This window comes from Acanthopagrus latus, chromosome 12 (genome assembly GCF_904848185.1).
Source record: "Acanthopagrus latus isolate v.2019 chromosome 12, fAcaLat1.1, whole genome shotgun sequence".
In the NCBI taxonomy this organism is placed as follows: Eukaryota; Metazoa; Chordata; class Actinopteri; order Spariformes; family Sparidae; genus Acanthopagrus; species Acanthopagrus latus.
Window position 1 is genome coordinate 12,887,898 of NC_051050.1, and position 19,387 is coordinate 12,907,284.

General features: G+C 40.1%; 1 protein-coding gene across 3 annotated transcripts; it reads right to left on the reverse strand.

Annotated features, from left to right (window-relative positions):
• Nucleotides 1-2,293: 2,293 nt before the first annotated feature.
• Nucleotides 2,294-19,059, reverse strand: fybb (FYN binding protein b). Of its 3 annotated transcripts, XM_037117382.1 has the most exons (19): nt 18,904-19,059; nt 12,869-13,871; nt 10,086-10,221; nt 9,929-10,002; nt 9,490-9,512; nt 9,293-9,345; nt 8,378-8,501; nt 7,570-7,729; nt 7,291-7,411; nt 6,729-6,748; nt 6,516-6,588; nt 6,275-6,355; nt 5,784-5,824; nt 5,480-5,555; nt 5,259-5,355; nt 4,891-5,053; nt 4,726-4,759; nt 4,589-4,620; nt 2,294-4,479 (listed from the first exon to the last, which is right to left on the reverse strand). In XM_037117382.1, the coding sequence occupies exons 1-19, from the start codon at nt 18,904-18,906 to the stop codon at nt 4,457-4,459; spliced, it is 2,337 nt and encodes a 778-aa protein (XP_036973277.1). In that variant the 5' UTR covers nt 18,907-19,059; the 3' UTR covers nt 2,294-4,456. The 3 variants fall into 3 exon arrangements, 2 of the variants coding, with proteins under 2 accessions (XP_036973277.1, XP_036973278.1); XM_037117383.1 differs by lacking the exon at nt 6,275-6,355; XR_005078156.1 differs by lacking the exons at nt 2,294-4,479; nt 4,589-4,620; nt 4,726-4,759; nt 4,891-5,053 and having other exon boundaries at nt 5,338-5,355; nt 6,258-6,355.
• Nucleotides 19,060-19,387: the final 328 nt, after the last annotated feature.

A 19,387-nucleotide genomic window follows, 5' to 3' on the forward strand; every position in this document is an offset into this window, starting at 1 on the left:
AAAAACTTTCTTGATTACATATTAATCTGTCTGATGCTCTTTTCAATTATAGGATTAAGATTAACAAATAAAAAAACACAAATGACACAAGAACACTGATTACATGAAAAATATTTTTCCTGTTTATTAAGTTTGGAACATAGTGACTCAGATCCGGAGATGCTTCATTTCAGGATGGTGTCAGAATTTGCTGTAGAGAGGATAGAGAACAAGAGGGAACAACATGTAAGTAATTTTGTGGACATAATTCTGAAATATGTGGTGCCTCATGAGAGTAAACAGCAACAAAAGTAGTGTTTGTGTGACAAGCAGCTAGAGCGACAGGGACAAAGAGTGTGTGTGGTTCTGTGTTACCTTCAGACAGTTGTTTGTAGATGCGCTCCTGCTCCTCTCTGGCCTTCTTCTCTGCTTCCTCAACCCTCCTCTCCTCCTCAGCAATGGGCTTTAGGTACTCTAGACAAGAAAAACAACCAATATTTCAGTACAAATACTGAACATTGCAAAAGCATCTTTCCCCTGACTGTACAGGCAGAAATAAGATTTATAGTACACAATGTACATTTTATACATCAGTCTGAAAGGTTTCTGAAAGGTTGAATCGAGATGCACATTTTTGGTCTGAATTGGGTTTATGTTTATTGGACTTGAAAGCTTATATGAGGCTTTTCACACATGTGGCAAAGTAGCAGAATAAAGATAAAATTCAGCAATAAGCCTCCATCTATAGATTGGCAACTAAAAACTGATTCATCCTGTCCATCCATAAACGTAATCTTGATAAATGCCATATTATATGCCAAATTTAAAGATGCTCAACAAAATCAGATTCTGAGGACTGCAGGTTGCCACTGGTGTTAAATAATGGGCCCACAGTCCCCTGTATTTCACTCACTGGTGTTATAGTCAAGTTGAACTTGCTTTGAGAAGTAACCTTAGTCATACTGAAATAATAAGAAAAAGCGATTTTATCAGCTTATCCACTGTAGGATTTAAAAAGGCTGTTCCCTACTTGTTACATAGCTTAAATTGACAAAGTAACTTGTCTGTGTTGTAAGAGAAAGGTCTCACTGTAGTGCGGGTTGGATTACAGCACTGCGGCGTCATAATAGCCTTTGTCATGACTCACTGCAGACATTTTGACTTGCATTTGTAGGAAAAGCACAGGTGTTACTTAAAACATTAACAATGGCTATGTTGTATGTGAGAATCCCAGTAAGTCAGAAACGTAGGAATGGAATAAAGCAGCTAAATGGCATTAATTCTCCATTAATCCAATCATATACTGCCTGCTTTTCTATGAAGTAACTTGACAAGAGCGGTTGCATCTAAAAGCCCTTGAAATTTGGATGCTGACAGATACACTCTGTGGCGCATGCGCATACTTACCAAACCTCTGTTTGCCATAGAAGACGCCGAGCAGCAGGGCAGACCACCTGGCCGTCTGAAATAAAAGTGATTTCAGTCTGTTAACTATTGCAACAACTCCTAGCCAGCTGAACGAACAGTCATGCCAGCAATCTATTAACGAAATCTTAAGATTTCCACTTCATTTATGTGTCACTTTTAAACACACTAGCCCACTGATTTTAGTTAACAGGCAACCACCATTTTGACCTTTATGATTTATTGAACGGTTCTGTCTCTAACAAACCCAGAGTGCAGTCACTGTTCAACAGAATAGTGCTCGACACAAGCACACCTACTTACAGTAGCTACATTAGCCGTGACAGGAACAGGGGCGAAGTTCACGTTTCCCTCTGACCCTTTACGCCAACTAACATATTTAGCTGTTAACTACAATGACATATTGGAGTCATTGCAGCCCACAATCTACTAATGATGAACACCGACTCTGAATGAGCCATGTAAGGAAGATGCTCCAGATTTCACAGCAGTCCTTCAGAGTAAGGTTCACCTGTGCAGCCTCTCAATGTCACTGCAGTGCTAGCAAACATTAGCTAGCTAACATGCTAACGTTACTAGAACAACTACTAGGCGGAATTTTCGCCGAGAGAAAGGCTGGCGTTTGATAAATACGTCCCTTCGTTGAATTACCACAATAACCTCGGTAAAAGTTTGTTTAAGATACATAACGTGTGTTATTACCTTGATGAGCGGCGACACTGCGACTGGAGGAACCATTGTGAAGCGAGGAAGTGACTTCCGGTCTAGAGCGGAAGTCGTGTTTTTTTACTCTTTTTTTATTGACGTGAGAGGAAAGTTAGTCTGGTCAAAGAACCGTGACCAAGGTTTAACTGTCAGAAAAACAAAATTCCCTGACACATAACACATGCACTGTTTTGTCATTTTTATTTCTTCCTGTCGTGTTCGCTGTTAACAGTGGTCTAAGCAACAGACTTGACAGAATTTCAGAGAGGATTCCACAGCCTCACAAGGTAATGAAGCCAGAACAAAATTAGCAAATAGATAGACAATTAGCAAAACGAATACGCTAAAAGTATTAGTATGTATACATGTATAAATTGTTGGTAACTATTGGCATGTATAAAATAACTGAGTGTAACCATCCAAAATAATTGGGCCGGCTAAATATATCAATATCCAGTATCATATTGGTCAAATATGGGTGATATTGATAAATATTTCAGCAAGAGAGTCAGTTAGCTGCAATACTCCATTCAAAATTAATGTTCATACTTGGCATTAAAATGCATCTAATCAGTTCTTATGTCAGACACTTTTTATAGAGTCACATCAAAACAACGCAGGTGCACTGCCAGAGAGTTTGACTGGCATGTAATGCATGTTTATGTCACTCATTTGGTCATAATTTACCACCCTCAGTCCAAACTGTGGCACCACCTCAAGTGGATACAAGCAGAGCTGCGTCTAACAGCAGTAAAGAGGGAGAAAATGTCCATCGCATTTTGCCAACTTCGGTCCAACTAGCAATCCGAAACCAAAAAGATATTCACATGGAAATGTGAATGTTAAGAAACTAGTATTTGGAAAAAAAAAAAAAAAAAAAAAAAATTCAAAAAATGATTGGTTATCAAAATAGTGTGTGATTAATTTTGTGCTGACCAACTAATCATAGATTACAAGTAACATTCAGTAACAGTTGGGTCGATGTACCAAACATTGTTCTAAGGTTTTTTTTTCCTGTAGTAGCCTATTTTATCAATAACATGACAGTGACATAGCCTTACCTAAGTGATAGCAAATAATGAAACTTGAAATCCAAATCCAGTGGTGAAAAGTTGCAATTGTTGCAGTTTCTGATGGCTGCCACTAGATGTTACTGTTGATGTTACTGCTTCCCTTCCTCCTCTTAAATTGCACTGAGAAGCTCATGATTTTGTTGCTGATTCCAGGTGAAATTAAAGATGTTGATGGTTAAGAATTTAACAGATTAAAAGTATATTAACCAATAATCAAGAGGTAATCAATAACAAAGTCAGTATTTTATGTTGTGTTTGTGTTTTGTGTAGTTTGTTATTCATCTAAATTGGTGTTTCCTTTATCTGTTCCTTAACTCTTGATGCAGCCGTCTCTGATTTTGCATCAGATGTAGACCATGTCAGTGGTACAAACAGTTTTCCAATGGAAAAATGTCCACTATAATGCATATATTATTAATAATTAACCGATAATTGCTTGAACTAAGAAAACTGCTCAACATTTTCAATGTATTGTGCATGTTATTGTGAGATGTACTCATGGAAACTGTGCACACTCTCTGTAGCTGACAGGCTCACACTTTAACACCAAAACCAAAAGATCAAACACATTCTTTTACTCCCAAATTGTATGAATTTATGTCATAAATGTATGTACGGTATTTTAGCGGCACCAGAGCTAGCTTAGGAGGAGTTTAGCACATAGCAATGGAGTATACAATATATATGGTATCGTATCATGGACATTATTGGAAAACAGAATATCCATCCATCCATCCATCCATCCATTTTCTGTAACTGCTCTATCCCTTTTATGGGATTGTGGGGGTTTTTGCTGGAGCCAATCCCAGCTGTAAAAACAGAACAGCAAGTAATATTTACAACTTTAGATCAAACATGGAGCTAGTCTTACAAAATTGCACAGTAAAAGCTTACATGTAAATAGAGTGCTTTGTAGTTTCTAGAGGCAGTCCAAAAGAGCCAAAGAATGAATAAAACATAAAAACAGAAATATGCAAATACTGTTGTCAAAGAAATGTTTTCCACTTTGAGATATTACAATTCATTTTTTTGAAGCATTGAAATTTGATATGACGACATTGTTCAATGGAATTTAAACTAGCCTGACATTATCATCACCCACATGTCCAATTTATTTAGCCAGTTCTAATGTTGAGTGATAAAAAATGAAGTGAAATATTCTAAATATTAGGTCAACCATAAGGAACTCCCAATGTACTGTGTGTCATCAGTGGACAAAATAAATAACATGAACAACATCAGTGTAAAAAAATGAACTCAATGCAGGATGTTTCTCAGTCGTTGTCATAGATGCAATCTGAAAGAAAACACAGCATTGATTAAAGGTTGTGATTCAGGTCCAACGTGTTGATACATGCAGATTACATATTTACATGAAGAACGAACGATTATCTGGAATACCATACCATCACCAATATCATCGTAGATATCACCATCACTGTGAATGAGAACCAAATGATCAGTACTGACAGTATACAGTTAAATCTCTCTTTATATTCTGTGTGAGCGTGCGTACGAATGTGTAAATGCTTGCTGAACTTACTCCATAACAATGTGGCTGGTCGAAACATAACCAACTGTAAAGTAAGTACAGATGTTAGATGGATGGACGATCCAATGTTGTGGTGCAATGAATGAAAGCAGTCGTCAGGGGATCTTAAATACATGTGTTGAGTTATTTTCTTAATAGCGAGCAGCGGATACTCACACTTGCCCTCCTCGTTCCGACAGACCAGTTTGTTATCCACGGCTTTAACAATGACGTCAAGGGTTTCTCCTGCTTTGACTGGAAGCTCCTTCCCACTCCACTTCTTATTAGTGAGCGTCGGGCTGATGGTCACCTTATACAACACCTGTATCTCCCCTTCATACTGAGAGGAGTGAAAAATGACATCATGTGAGTATGAAAAAATATTGATTTGACATTCTTGACTGCACAAAATAATGTTTGAATGAATTTGGAACGAAAGATAATATTGATATTGTTTCATTTAAATAAGGGAGCAAAGGTTTTTGTTTTTGTTTTAGCACTATGGAGCAGTCAAACATGCTAAAAAACATAATGGAGAGACACACTTTGAACTTTTTCCTGAATTCCTTCTCCTCTTTCTCAAGCTTCTTCTGCTTCTTTGGGTCCATCTCGTCCTTGTTTTTGCCTTTAAAAGTTGGAAGACTGGAGAGCAAGAAACAAAGATTAAGTGAAATACCTAAAGGATCTATAGTTAATGCAAATCTTGGATCGAAATGGTTGCGAATCATTGTCAGGTTGTCATGTCTTAAGGTTGATGTAATCGTACCTGCTGAGGGGAGGAAGAGGAGGCACATTCTGAGAGTCAACATCATCGTAGATTTCCTCATCAATTGCTGGATGATCTGGGGAAGTACATGGGAGAAGTTAGTGATGTGAAGTTTCAAACTCTGATACCTGACATAAATGTGCATACAGAGGGGGCACATTAAAACGACTAGCAACATTAACTTATAAAAGACTATGTTTTCCAGTAGTCAGTATGGATATTCAAAGCACACATCGCCTTGTTTTTGACAGATAAGACAGAAAAAAATCCAAGGAAGGACAAATATTATCACAGTAGGTGGTACCTGAATTCCCATCTGCAGTAAACTGGCTGGGTGGAGGCACTCTGGCACAACAGAAGAAAATTCTTAAAATGTTACATAGTTTACATTATCAATTAAAAGTATGTTAATAATATTCAAGCCCATGATTCAGCTCAAATTAATAATCATATTCATGTATTACAACACATTATAATTAGTATACTTGTTAAAAGTTGCAGTCGACGGTGTTAGCAGAGGATGCCTTGATTTTCTGATTAAGTCAACAGCCATACAGTTACAGACATGCAAATGACTGGATTAGATTAAAGATTAGAGATTAAAAAACACAGATAATCACCCGCACCGATTGCAACCACAGGAAACAGCAGTTAGATTTCAAATTGCGAATTAACATCCCTTAGTGTGAGACGTGAGGTGGTTGATTTGATGTGAGGCGAGGAGGGCTAAAGGTTAGGGATTAAAAACAGGGGACAGTAGATCTGTGGTCAGTCTTACTACTGAGTGTATTTTACACTTTAGTGCTGGCAGGACGTCTGGCCCGGTCAAACATCCGCAGGAAGCCACGAGGCTTCGTCGGAGAAGAGTCCATCGGACTAAAGAGCCAATCAAGGGTGAAAAGATCTGCATTTCTTTTGTGTTTACTTAAATATTTCCCTTGTATACATTTGACTTGAATTCAGTGTTCAAGCATGTTGTACTGAAACTTTAAATTCCCCATCTACCCATGTTGTAAATAAAGGAATCAGCTCCCACCTGACTTCCAGGTTTGGATCCACAACATCGTCATATATTTCTCCTCCCTCTCCTGGCAGCGGAGGTAATACAACTGCAGGACAAAAGCAAAAGCTTTATGTAATTGATCACAAGTTTTATCACAGTAAATCTACCCCGACACTGACCGAACCCAAGATTCTAACTGAATATAATGAAATTGATTATAATTTCTTTAAATAATTTTAAGCATACCTCCTGGTCCTTTCATCCCACTGTAGAGAGAGAAGAGTTTGATATGGACATTAAAACATTTAGTAAACTTTAATTTCTCATGGACTGGAGAAATGTGAAAACATGAGTTAAACAGAGCTTTTTCCACCACATATGGAAGATATAACCTGTAAATTATTGAGCGCCAGGGCTGCTTTTTCTCTGCCTTTTGACAGAGGCAAGCTAGCTGTTTCCCTTTGTTTCCATCCTTGTTCTGAGCTAAGCTAACCAGCATTTGACTGTAGGTTTTTATCCAGCAAACAGGTATCAGTCTGATTATCCAACTATTGCTGAGAAGGGTAATCGACAGATTACATAAAACTATTTATTCTGTTAAGATTTTGGATCAAACGGAGAACAGAATACCATGCCACAAATTTAAGAGACAGACAGAAGATATGATTGTGCGGTGAGGTTTTCTTATTGGCAGTTTTGTAATGAGGGACAATACTTCTGGGACCAGTGACTCCTACCATTTCACTTGTCCTTGTCTCCATTCTTACAAGTCTGGGAATTAGATTGCGTGATTAGAGACTTTTGGTACCTGTTATCAGAGTGCGCCACATCGATGTCATCGTATACCTCGGGGTCGTACGCCTGCTGAGCTTTACAATTCTTCAGCGTGTTGAAGTCAATTTCCACTGAAGTTGTCTTCACATAACCAACTGTTAGAAACAAACACCAGAGAAATTAATCTAATAGATGAAACAAAAAACAAGGTTGAAAGATGTAATTCAAGTCTTGCCATGCGTTTACAGATGTAAGCAAGGTGAAGGACGACAGGTAAATGCTAATCATATGGGGGCCAAAGACATGAGCTTACTGGATCCATCCTGCGTCCGTCCCAGCCATTTCCCCTCTGGGTTGCCTTGGACACGGATGATGTCCAGGCTGTCTCCCTGCTTCAGGGCAAGGTCAGTCTTACTGCCTCGGCAATCCCCACGAGCCTTCCCTTGGTGGATGGTCTCCAGGGGGCCGACCAACTAACACACGTATCAGTAACACACACGTACAAATCTTTAACAGGTCAAGATATTTGTCACTTTTTTTCTAGAGCTACAAAAACATGTAAGTAACAAAAAAAAAAAATAAGAGCAGATGAAGTCTATTCATGTGTGCAAATGCGCTTTATATAACAGCAATAAATAATGGATGTAAGATGTGTCTGGCAATAGTGTAGTTGTTATAACACGTAGTTTTTAAGAAGTCTGGGATATACATCTGTTCCTGAGTTGTTTATTAAGCATTATTCATGTGCTGGGAGATGTTTAGCGTAGTGTAGCTTAACATATCTTAGCATTAAGACTGGAAAAACACACTTCTGGTAAACCAAAATCTTGGCTCTTTTGTTTGTGTAAAAGGTTAAACAAATAGGCTATAACATACTAATTAATGACCTTTATATTATTATTTTTACATTTAAACAAAGCTAGGCTAGCAGTTTCCCCCTGGGTTATTATGCTAAATATTATGCTAGGCTAATCAGCTGCTGGCGCTAGCTTCATGTAGTGGTATTGTTTGTCTCATCTTCCTTTTGGCAAAAAAGTGAAAAAGCGTGTTCTCGAATGTCAGTCTACTCCTTCGAGGTGTCATAGCTGGTTCAACTGAGAGATTCAGTCTCCTTCACTCACTTTGAATTTCTTTCTGGCTTCTTGTTCCTTCTTCTCACGCTCCTTCTGCTCCTTCTTCTCAGCCTCCAGTCGTTTTTTCTCCTCCTTGTCGTCTTTCACCTTGTCTTTTTGTTCCGCCGCTTCCCTTTTGAACGCAAGACAGAGAGAGAGCACCAGAAAGTTTGAATTAGAGAGAAAACTCTAAGTTGTGAGAGATTTGATTGATAAACAAAAGCATTTACAAGAGGCAGCTTACTCCGTGTCAGTATATCAGACATCTTTTACTATTTAACTATTGGGCAGTAAGAGTATTTATTTATTTCGATTTTGAATAATAAAAAAATAGATAAATATCACAGTATCTTAGCCTAAGCCAACTTGCAGTACATCACAGTACAGGACACAGACAATATATTCGAAAAAATAAATAAAAGAGTTTTTCAAGTGTATAATAATCTGAGGAAATACACCCAGTCACCCCCAACTATATGACTGATATCCACTTACAAGATTTTTCATCTTGAATTTAAAATAAGCTCAGTCGTTCTTCTGCTTCTCTATTTTCAGCAATTGAAAGTACATCCAAGTGAGAATGAATGACCTCATGTAGTGTTGCAAAACAACCACCAGAGAGTAGTATCAGTATTATAAACAGAGATTGAGACTCTTACCTTAGTGCCTGTGCAGATATGTATGTATTAATTGTACATAGATAAAATACGCCATTAAGAATTGTATATTGAATTGTATATTGAAATTATTGAAGAATACACTGTACAGCCACAGCATTAGACATGAATACAAATAAACATCCACTAGTCCGTGCATACATAAACATACATAAACAATTTGGTATCTAAATTGGACTTGAAGACCGGACAGACTGAGTGAATAGTGGGCCAAACATGAAAATGTTTAACAGTAACAATCTCTCACCATCGTTCATCAAGATCCTCGTACATCTCTCCGTCATCATCGTCACTTTCCTCCTGGGTCAAAGAAGACATGAATGAAAGGAGTGTACCGAACACCTCTAGTGTCTGGATTAGCACACATGTATGCTCTTATATGAGTGTGTGCCTGCATATGCACATGTAAATCTGTATATACGTAAGTGTTTCAGCGTGTCTCACCTTTGCCCTCTGACTTGGGTGACCTAAAGAGAAAGCAATAAATCAGCGTTACAAGAGAATTTTGCCCTTGTGGAAAAGCTATGATCTCGATGTGACTCACACTTCAGACTGGACTATCTGTAGTGTTTTACTAACATCACAGAGAGCTGCTCAAACATCTTATGTCTTGTTTTTTTCTGTATTATGTAGAACAACATGTACATGCATCAAACTAGACTGTCTAGACAGCTACCGACAGATTTAGCAAACAACAGATAGACCATACTCTGCCACTATAAACAGACTGATATAGTTCTAGTTATTTGTGCCGTCTTATTAGTAAATATGGTACAAGGTTCAGCATCACACAGTCCTCCTATGTTTTCCTGTGGTGCTAAAACTCTTGCAACACACCTGTCATGACGCATCGCGTTTGATCAAAAAGTAACTGTTACTAAACCTGTGGATGGTGGTAGTGGTGGAGGGGCACTGCTGATTTCATCAACGTCATCGTAGAAGTCCTCCTGCTGGATCCTGAAAGAACACATTCAGGATTTACGTTATCCATGAAACATACAGCATACATAATTTGTACAGTGAGGTTGTTTGTGACTCACATGGATCCAGGGTGTCTCGGGGGCAGGCTAGGAAGTGCAGGCGGTGGGGGTTGACTCGGGGGCATGTGGTTGCTATGGTCACTCGGGTGAGAGGCCGGAGGAGTCGGGATGATGGGTTTCTTGAAGGTGCTGGGACCTGAAACAAAAACGCATAGTGTTAAAACGAGTGTCTTCACCAGTGCCCTTCAGTGTCTCACTTATGTAGCATACATGTGTAGACAAATAGATGGATAAATGACTTGATCTATCAATCTCTAGATCTACTAGTTCTGTTGACCATGCAAACAAAACAAAAAAAAAACACAAGAAAACACTTATACATACTGGGAATCTTATGATGAAAAATGTATATAAAAGTACTGTGCCAAAAGTGAAAGTACTCATTATGAAGCTGAAAGTGCCCTGTCACCTTATATTACTGTAATAGAATGAGTCATCCATTATTGGATTTCTAAGCTCATCATATATTTTGTAGTCAGGAAAGTACAGAAAGTCTTTAAGTGTGAACTTAAGTCTCATCGAAATGTCGACATTCGGACATTAAAGATGCAATATGTAAGACTTGGCCACCTGTCAAATACTTGAAACAAATAGTGGGCAGCATATTACTAGAGTGACCGTTAAGTGCTCCTAATTAGCTGCTGCTAGCAGGTCGGCTGAATTGTCCTGGTTGACTGGGAGCTCAGAGCACCAGGCAAGTGTTGTAGTAGGCACCAGGGAAGTACTGGGGCTTTGGACCAGACAGGCCTGGGCTAACTGGTTAGCATGCTAACTTCAGTAGATATCTCCTCAACACATTGCACAGATGTCATACAATCATATATATTATTTGTTCTCAGTTGTTAATTACATGTTTTCATGTTTTCAACTAAAATGCTTACGTATTGCGCCTTTAATGTCAGAACTCAAATCCAAATTTCATATGTGGCCCTAATCATCTTCTGTAGGAGCATTACTAGTGGGGGGAAAAAGTAGAAATTATGTGGAGTAGAGGTATGAAGTAGACAAATCGGTAATACTCTAGTACAAGTACTTGAGTAAATGTACTTACATTCCACTACTGCTCAGGAGCCAACAATTTACCTCTCTAAAAGACCAATCACAAGCGAATCACTGAGAAAAAAAAAACCTAATCATGTATTTTAGGAAATCCTAAATCTTTAGATGTAGCGTGGTGCATAATAATGAGAGAGAATATGCAGTATTTTAAAGGCTTGAATGGGGAACAGTTATGCTCCTTAGAAAGCCAAAGGGGGCACAAGTATCAGCAACCACCAGAGCTGTTATTTTCATTCTTCCGTCTTCCATTGTGTACTCATATTTTATTATGCATGCTAGCCAAAAGTCAGTCTTCACCCCTGACTGGATATCTGTTCAGGTATGTGTCCAAAGGCAGAGCTTCTCACTCGAAACTATCCCTGTTTGCTGGAACTTACTTCCCCATGTGGTGAAACAAACTCGGCTGTCAGAGTGGAGAGCGAAGGGGGGAGGGGAAGAGGGAAACTGGACAGGGAACTTGGCCAGGGAAATAGAGGAACTAAGTGTGTTTCTGTGACTTTGGTCTCTTATCATGAGCTCTGAGCTTCTGTGCAGTTCTGTTTAACATGCACTAAATTTATACAGAATGACCCAAATGCAAATTAATCTGAGGCATAAACACATCCTAAAAATGTTGGCATGAACAAAAGCTGTTTCCGATGGGTCCGATAACCAAAGTAAACTGGAGGGCACACACTACTACCTTCACTCAAACTGCACTGACTTGTGAAGCAAGTCTTTTCACACCTCTGAGTGGCTTTCACAACGTCTGTCCAAAGTAGTCGGCTAGTGATAGAGAGGAAATGCACTTTAGAAAACAGAACAAGAGGAACCCCTTCTTTACCAGACTGCCATCCATTTGCTGCCCTCTGTTATTTAATCCAGCAAGGGCTTGGCTTAGCTTGAAGATAGTGTTGATTATCTCCAAATGTTGCCGCTTGTTTACTTGAAAGGACGTATTTTGCAGTGCTTAATTTGCTTTGTTTGTTGCATACTTGTTGGGCACTATTTCATATTGGAAACAAATGATGTACATGCAGCCAAAAATAGTTGAAGTATTGTGGCCACATGTGTGTCCCAGAATTACCCAGAACCCCCCTTCTCTGTCTCGGCCTCCATTTTCCATCTGTTCACAGCAATTAAAGTCATTTGTTCGGCTTGTTGGTTGCTGAAAAAGCAATAAAAATGTATGCTTTGATTTTGTTATAAACAATTACCTGAGTTTCCTCCACCGTATTTAATTAATTAAATGTGTTGCAGTTGTACTGTAACCTCCGAAGTTCAGTTAATCTGTATAATTTCAATTTCAAGGCCCAAAATTGATAATTAAGCAACTCCTTCATCCCTCTGCGACCGTTCACAAGAATCAATCGAGCAAAAAAAGACACTGTACATTTTTGAAGAGGCTGAAGTTAGGTGGACAGCTTTACAGCTTTAACAGTGCTCTTTACATCCTGCATGTGTAAAATTGGGAAGTTAGAGTCACATCTAAATGAGAAACGCTTGCTTGAATTTATTTGGGACCCTGAAAGTGTGATCACACATCTTACAGTAAACTGTTATTACTTTGGTGGTGCCTGTGACAAGAAGCGACTCTATAATGCATCGCTCCATACTGACGACGGATTTCATTTGTGGAGATACTGATGTATATTAACTCACTGGATTGTCGGTCGCATCTTCCCACAGTCACTATTTTCATTGTGTCAGTATGAAACAAACCTGGTAATCCAGGTCCAACTTACCATCAGAGCCCTCAGCACTTCTTTTAAAGTTCTCCAGGTTGACTTTGGGGGGTCTGTTGGGCTTGGCAGGAGCAGGGCCCAAAGCTAAAATGTTGGGGAGGGGGTTACGCTTGGGGCCTGAAGTGTCATCACCGTTCACGCTGCTGGCCTGAGGAGTAGGCTTTGGCGGCTTCTTCAAGCTAGGCTTTTTACTGGCTAGTGGCTTGGGAGGAGGGAAAGAGTTTGTGGCAACGAGGGGTGGTTTGTTGGCCTCGTCTGCTTTCACACCACTAACTGACTGCTCAGACGTGTCCTTCTCCATGTTGAACATATTCTGAGCGTTCTTGAAGTTGGTGGTAGGTTTAAAAGCAGAGCTCGCCGGAGGTAAATGTTTGTTAGCTGTGTCCGTGTTAGCTCCTGGCATATCTTCGTTTTGCTGACGTAACTTCAAAATGCTGCTGCTTGGTTTTTGTTGTAAAGGAGGTAATTTGGGTGGTGTGGAGCCGGCCGGACCCCCACCGCTGTCTTCTTTCACCCAGCTGGGCTTGACGGTAACTGCTGGAGAGGGTTTAGGAAAGGTGGGTTTGGAGTCTGACAGGGTGGAGCTAAGGGTGGGTTTGTTGAAAGGGGGCTTTTGTCCAGGGCCAGGAGCGTTTGAAATCGGTGGCTTCGGGGGTGTTTGAAGTTTATTACCAATGAACGGTTTGCTGTTGGTGTTTGTGTCCTCCTGGGTGTTTGCAAACCTGTTGGCCAGGGCCTTCGTTTTGTTCGGTTCATGGGCATCTGTGTCACTTTTAGCCGATACTGTATTTTTCAGGTAATTAGGTTTAGGAGGAACATTTATCGCACTGCCCGAGAGGCTCTCCAAGACAGGTTTCTTTGACTGTATGGCCGGGCCAGAGGAGAGGGTAGGGTGCAAGGGCTGTTTGATGCGTCCAATCGGCGGTGTGGAAGAAGACTCATCAGTGCTACCCCCGCCAGACTGGAAGCGAGCCAGCATGGCCTTCACGTCAGCTTTGTTGTCCTGTAAAGAGCAGAATACGACCAGAAGGAGAGCTTATCACCAGAATTAAAAAAACAAAATTGCAAATAAGATAAGGATGTGAACGCTGGAATATGAAATGGTTTCTAGTCCTAAAACAGAAACAGAAACTACTGGATAAAAGAAAAAACAGGAATTAAGGGAAAAAAGATGCAAACCTCACTAATACAGACATAAAAGTTCACAAAGGAACAGAAAGTAGCCAGTTCTCTGTGTGTCTGTTATTGACAGTGAAATGTTTGAACCACCCAGGGCTGGTGTTTATTAGCCTCAATCATAAAATAAACATACTACATCAATTTCCTTTTGTCTTTGTCTTTGGATTTGACAGGAGTTAAATACTCTCATCACCCACTAGACTGCACAAAAAAGGACCCTCCCATAATACTAATATATGACAGAAATGATTTCATCCCTCAAAGGTCCAATGTGGAGCATTTACTTGCAACTAGCATTGATGTTGCAGATTGCGACCAGGATGGAGATACAGACCTTTATAAACCCGGCACCACGATCTCTGCCTTTAGTGAATTGCGATTGGTGATTCAGACAAGACAATGAGAAACAGCCTTGACCACAGTGGTATGCTAATTCCTGCATCAGGGTAATGAAGGGGACTCACTGTCTCAGATTCAGAAACGCAAGAGTTTTTCAAGATAAGTTCTGTATTCTGGCTAACATAGGTCCCTTCATTTATCAGATGAAAAGCTCTTTTCCTTTACATTGAAACTATGGTAGTTATTTAGGTTAACCCTACCTCCGGAGAGGAGAACGTAGAGGCAAATTCATGACTCCAGTGATGAAAATATTTACTACTGAGCAATCAACTAACATACAGTGGTTCGTCACTGCAGTTATCGGCTATCCACATGTGTCAAACTGATCCAGTAAAGGGCCGCTGTGGCTGCAGGTTTTCATTCCAACCAAGCAAGAACACATCTGATTTGGATCAGCCAACCAATCAGCCAACCAAGTAAGAACACACCTGATTTGGATCAGGTGTGTTCTTGCTTGGCTGGAATGAAAACCTGCAGCCACAGCGGCCCTTTACTGGATCAGTTTGACACATGTGGGCTATGCGAAGAGCTCAGACCGCAGTTTGTATTGACTTTGTATTAGCTTATCTTTGTTATAGACACACAGGTTAATTATAAACTGCAAGCATATCCACCAGTGTCAGTAAACAAAGGGTACTTTTGTGAAGTATTATCTGTTGAAGGACTGAGTTTACAGTATGCCTGTTTTGAGGTTGAATTAGACTCAGCTACAAATTAAAGCTGCAAGCAGCGATGAACGGGCCCTCGCAGGGGCATGCTGCTGTCAGCGTGTGCTGCGTAGGTGTATTCAGGGCAAGACCCTCTACATGTTTGAGCAATTTGGAGTAGATGGCAAATTGTATGTGGAAGTTATAATGAGTTGATGGTTTTATGGTGAAGCATCAAAATGGGCCGCGCCATCTGGTGTGATGTAGGTGAAGGCTTTTGATAAGTTTTGTCCACACATGCTTCTTGCAAAGTTAGGTGCAAATCGGTCAAATGGCCTTGGAGGAGTAAAGTAAGTTTATAATTTTTTCACAGAGCCTTAGTGGCTCATGGGGAAGTAGTCACCTGAGTTTCATGTCATTGCGACAGACCAATGTAGAGATATGTAACACTTCTGTTTTGAGCAAAATGTCTTTTTGTCAGGTGAGTCCACAGATGCTGTGTGCAAAGATTTGTGGAAATCGGTGAAATGGCCTGGGAGGCGTTCGAAAAAGTAGGTTTGCGATATTTCGCGAATTAGCGGAAAAAAACATTTGGCGGAAATGGGCGTGGCCTATATCACAAATGAATGTGCAACAAAGTATATGTGAGTTATAAGCCAAATCACACTTTCTTCGATAGCACGTAGTGGTGGAAATTGATGATGACAATAGATTATGACATTTTTCGGCAGGTGTGACCTATATTTTTCTCAGTTTGGTGAGTTCTGGGGCATGTTCAGGCAGTGAAACGAAAACGTTTTTGGGACGAAAAAGTTGTCATTTGAAAAACATTAGGGATCTTGCAGGTTGAGACCTGCTCGGGCCCTAAAAATGGTTTATATTGTGTTGCTGATCTGTTTTTGTTTTTATCACACTGAAAACGACTCTACAGAAATAACTCTGCAGTGATGCTTTTGCTATAACGTGAATAGATAACCCATTCAAACATCTGGACTCTGAACATCTGCTCTACGAGTACCAAATTTTGGGAGAGCTGCATCAGTACCTCCGAGGTACATCCATAATGTGTCCATAATAGCCAATAGGATCCAGTCTCATGCAGCTGTGTCACAATGGAGTGACCACGTAGCAGCCACACCCATTTTAATGAGGTTGTTTTAACTCAGTGGCACTAATCTGTACCAGGAAGTGGAGATAAGAACAGGTAAGGGAAACCTGTACAACGGAAAGTACAATTGTATAAAGCTAAATGGGAAGTGCAGCGAACGTCAGATCTAATTTGTATTTCACACAGTGACACCCAGTTAATGATTGTATAAACACTGAGCCATGCAGTTACCAGTACAGAAAAGAGGCGACTGCGTATGACTAGAATGATCTCAGTATGATGATTGTGATAGTGAAAAAGCCGAGTCAAGCATATTTGTATAGTCTGATATCACACATAGTATGGTCTCTCAGTGAGCTTTTTAATCTGTACAGAAACGTGGAATAGAGATTCCAGATTCTTGTCTTCTTCTGACACCTGTCTCTTAAAAAGATGTGTTACTGATGATATGATACACTGCAGACTGTTTCTGCTTAAAGTTATGTGGTGCTGCTAGGAAGTTGTGGGAAAGATAATGGTTTTGGTTAAACACTGAAAAAGATGATCAACCAGGGACCTTTTGAAGCCTTAAAGGGGCTCTGTGGAACTTCTGTGCAGTGATGCGGGCCTGTTGTTTATGTGAGTAGACTCTTAACTATCGTTAGCTACTGTTGCTCTCTGTCATTGGAGCGGAAGGCAGCACTTCAACGAAGCGCTCGAGGGTGTGTATAAAGTTGCATCCTTTAGACTGTCGTGGAAAATCCTTCATGAACCTTCATGAAGAAATTCACAGTCCAGCAAGATTAAATAACTCAATCTAATTGTCCGTAGACTTGTCCAGTTATCCATCCATCATCCAAAATATGCCTAAAACTGCTCTAGAGATTTAAAGAAGCATTAATGTGACCCAGAGGCAATTTATTCACCCATAGTTTTTGTTCTGTTTTAATCCACTGCGAAAAAATGTCCCCAGTTGTTTCCAAGGTAAACCACGTGTGTTTCTCGTCATTGATAAAGCAACTGACAATTTTTACTTTTTTACAACTACCTCTCAAGCCATCTGAAGTTCCGTATTTGATGCTCCAAAATAAGGTTTTGGGTGGAGTGTCACTTCATTCGTGCCAGTACCATCTTGCAGTGGGGGCATAGCGAGACGCATTGACACAAAGCCTGACAGCTGTCTGAATATGAAATCAGGGGTAAAGAAACTGAGGAAAGTTCCCCCATCACGCTTCTGTTTCTCAACCGCAGCAAACTAAAAATTACTCAACATGTTTTGCACCAGGCAGTTGCAAGTGCTACTTCTGTAAATGTTTTTTGCAGTTGCGATTTTGTAAAAACCTACAAATTCTGTCAAATCCTGAGAAACTGCTGAACAGGACCACAAAATAAGGTCATTCAGACAGCAAAAGTGACTATAAAGTCCACTCAACACAGCTTCAAACATTGTAACCTTCATGAAGGTAGGATTTATTGCAGGGCTGTTGTATAAGCTGCATTTGTTTCAGCTAGTTGTACCCAATAAACTCGCAACTGACTTAGATGAGTTTAGTGGTTTTTTTTTAGTGCAGTGTCACTTTTAATGTGGAAATTCATGGGGAGAAGCGAGAGCCGCAGCATTGCTATTTAGGCCACGAACACATCAACTGCTGGATAGTTTGGTGTTACCTAGCTAGTTTCACAGATGCTGCATATAAATAAAAATGCTGATGTCTAGAGTCAAATGACCTGATGAAACTGCGAGAAGAAAGAGATCTTCTGGTAAAAGCAAAGAGGAACCACGGTTTCTATTTCCAGTGTGATGAAAAGTGGACGGCAGAGTTGTTGCACAATCTAGTTGACATAAAACCTTAAAAAAAAGTGGTGACTTTTTTTCGACACAATTTATGTTAAGACATGTGACACAGAGTGTCTCAAATGTGTGTTCATTATCCGCAGGGACGGGCAGCCTGGTTTACACTGGACAGGTCATCAGGTCATCACAGGGCTGACACAGATACCAACACAATCCACACTCACATTCACCCCCACACATTTTAGTGTCACCAGTTAACCTGGGAGGAAGCAGGAGCAACCAAAGGAAACCCACACTGACACAGGGAGAACATGCAAATGTTTAAAAAAGAAAAGTAAGGAAACTGGAGAAAGAGTAAAGAGCAGAATGGCGCGTGGAGTGTGGGGGGCCAGTTTATGTCTTTCATCTTCTCTAAATTATTTTTTATATTATTTTAAGCAGGTTCAAACCCAGAACCTTCTCACTGTGAGCAACAGTGGTTACAGCACCTGTTTTTACGTCCTTTATGTGAAGAAATGTTGCCTTGGATATCAAACATAGAATTGAATTATAATATAATTATAATAATCTCATGGGTCTAAAACATTATAAAATAATAACTACAGCCCATAAATCACAAGTGTCACTTTGCAGTCCACTTTCTGTTGAATGCAAGGGCTCAATTTAAGTCTGACGGCTCTTCCTCTCTATTCATATGTGGAGCAACTTGCTCATGTGTAGAAGAATGAATCTTCACATAAGTTAGCCTATGTAAAAAACAATCACGTGTACTTGATGGCGTTGTTACAAAGAAACACTCACAATATCATTTCAAAGCCTTCTGCTCATAAGTATAAAATGCTAATAACAAAGATTTACAACAGCAGCATTCTTTCATGCCTCCCGCATAATTATGATCAGTTTGAGTTGCCAGTTGAGCAACACTCACCATTTCGCAGAAAACACTCCCAGCTGCCTCTGCTATGTCCGAGTGGTCGGTGTGAAAAGCGGTGTTTGTTCAGTGTATCTGTGTGAGTTCCTGTTGTTGCCGGAGAGAGAAAGGTCCTGAGAGATAGTGAAAGAGTGTGACAAAGCATTGGGTGCGTGAGTCTGTGTTTTTGAGTCGGGGGGGGGGGAGGGGGGGTGTATTCTCCAGTTCTGTCTGTGACATAAGCAGACTGCTTGACTACTTCCTCTCTTAGTAGTATGGGTGTTTTGTGCATGCGTGAGTCTCACAGCCTCTGTTATCTGCGCGTTTTCATCTCCTGGATTTGCCTATCCCTGGCAAACTCTCTGCACTTTCCTGTTCGTGTGCAACAATTGATGCTCACTCACATGGATCAACAGAGAAACTACAGACGTTGCAACCTTGGCAGCCATAATAAACACTGCAAATGTGGGAAGGTGATTTTGATAAAAGAAAAAAAGTGTGA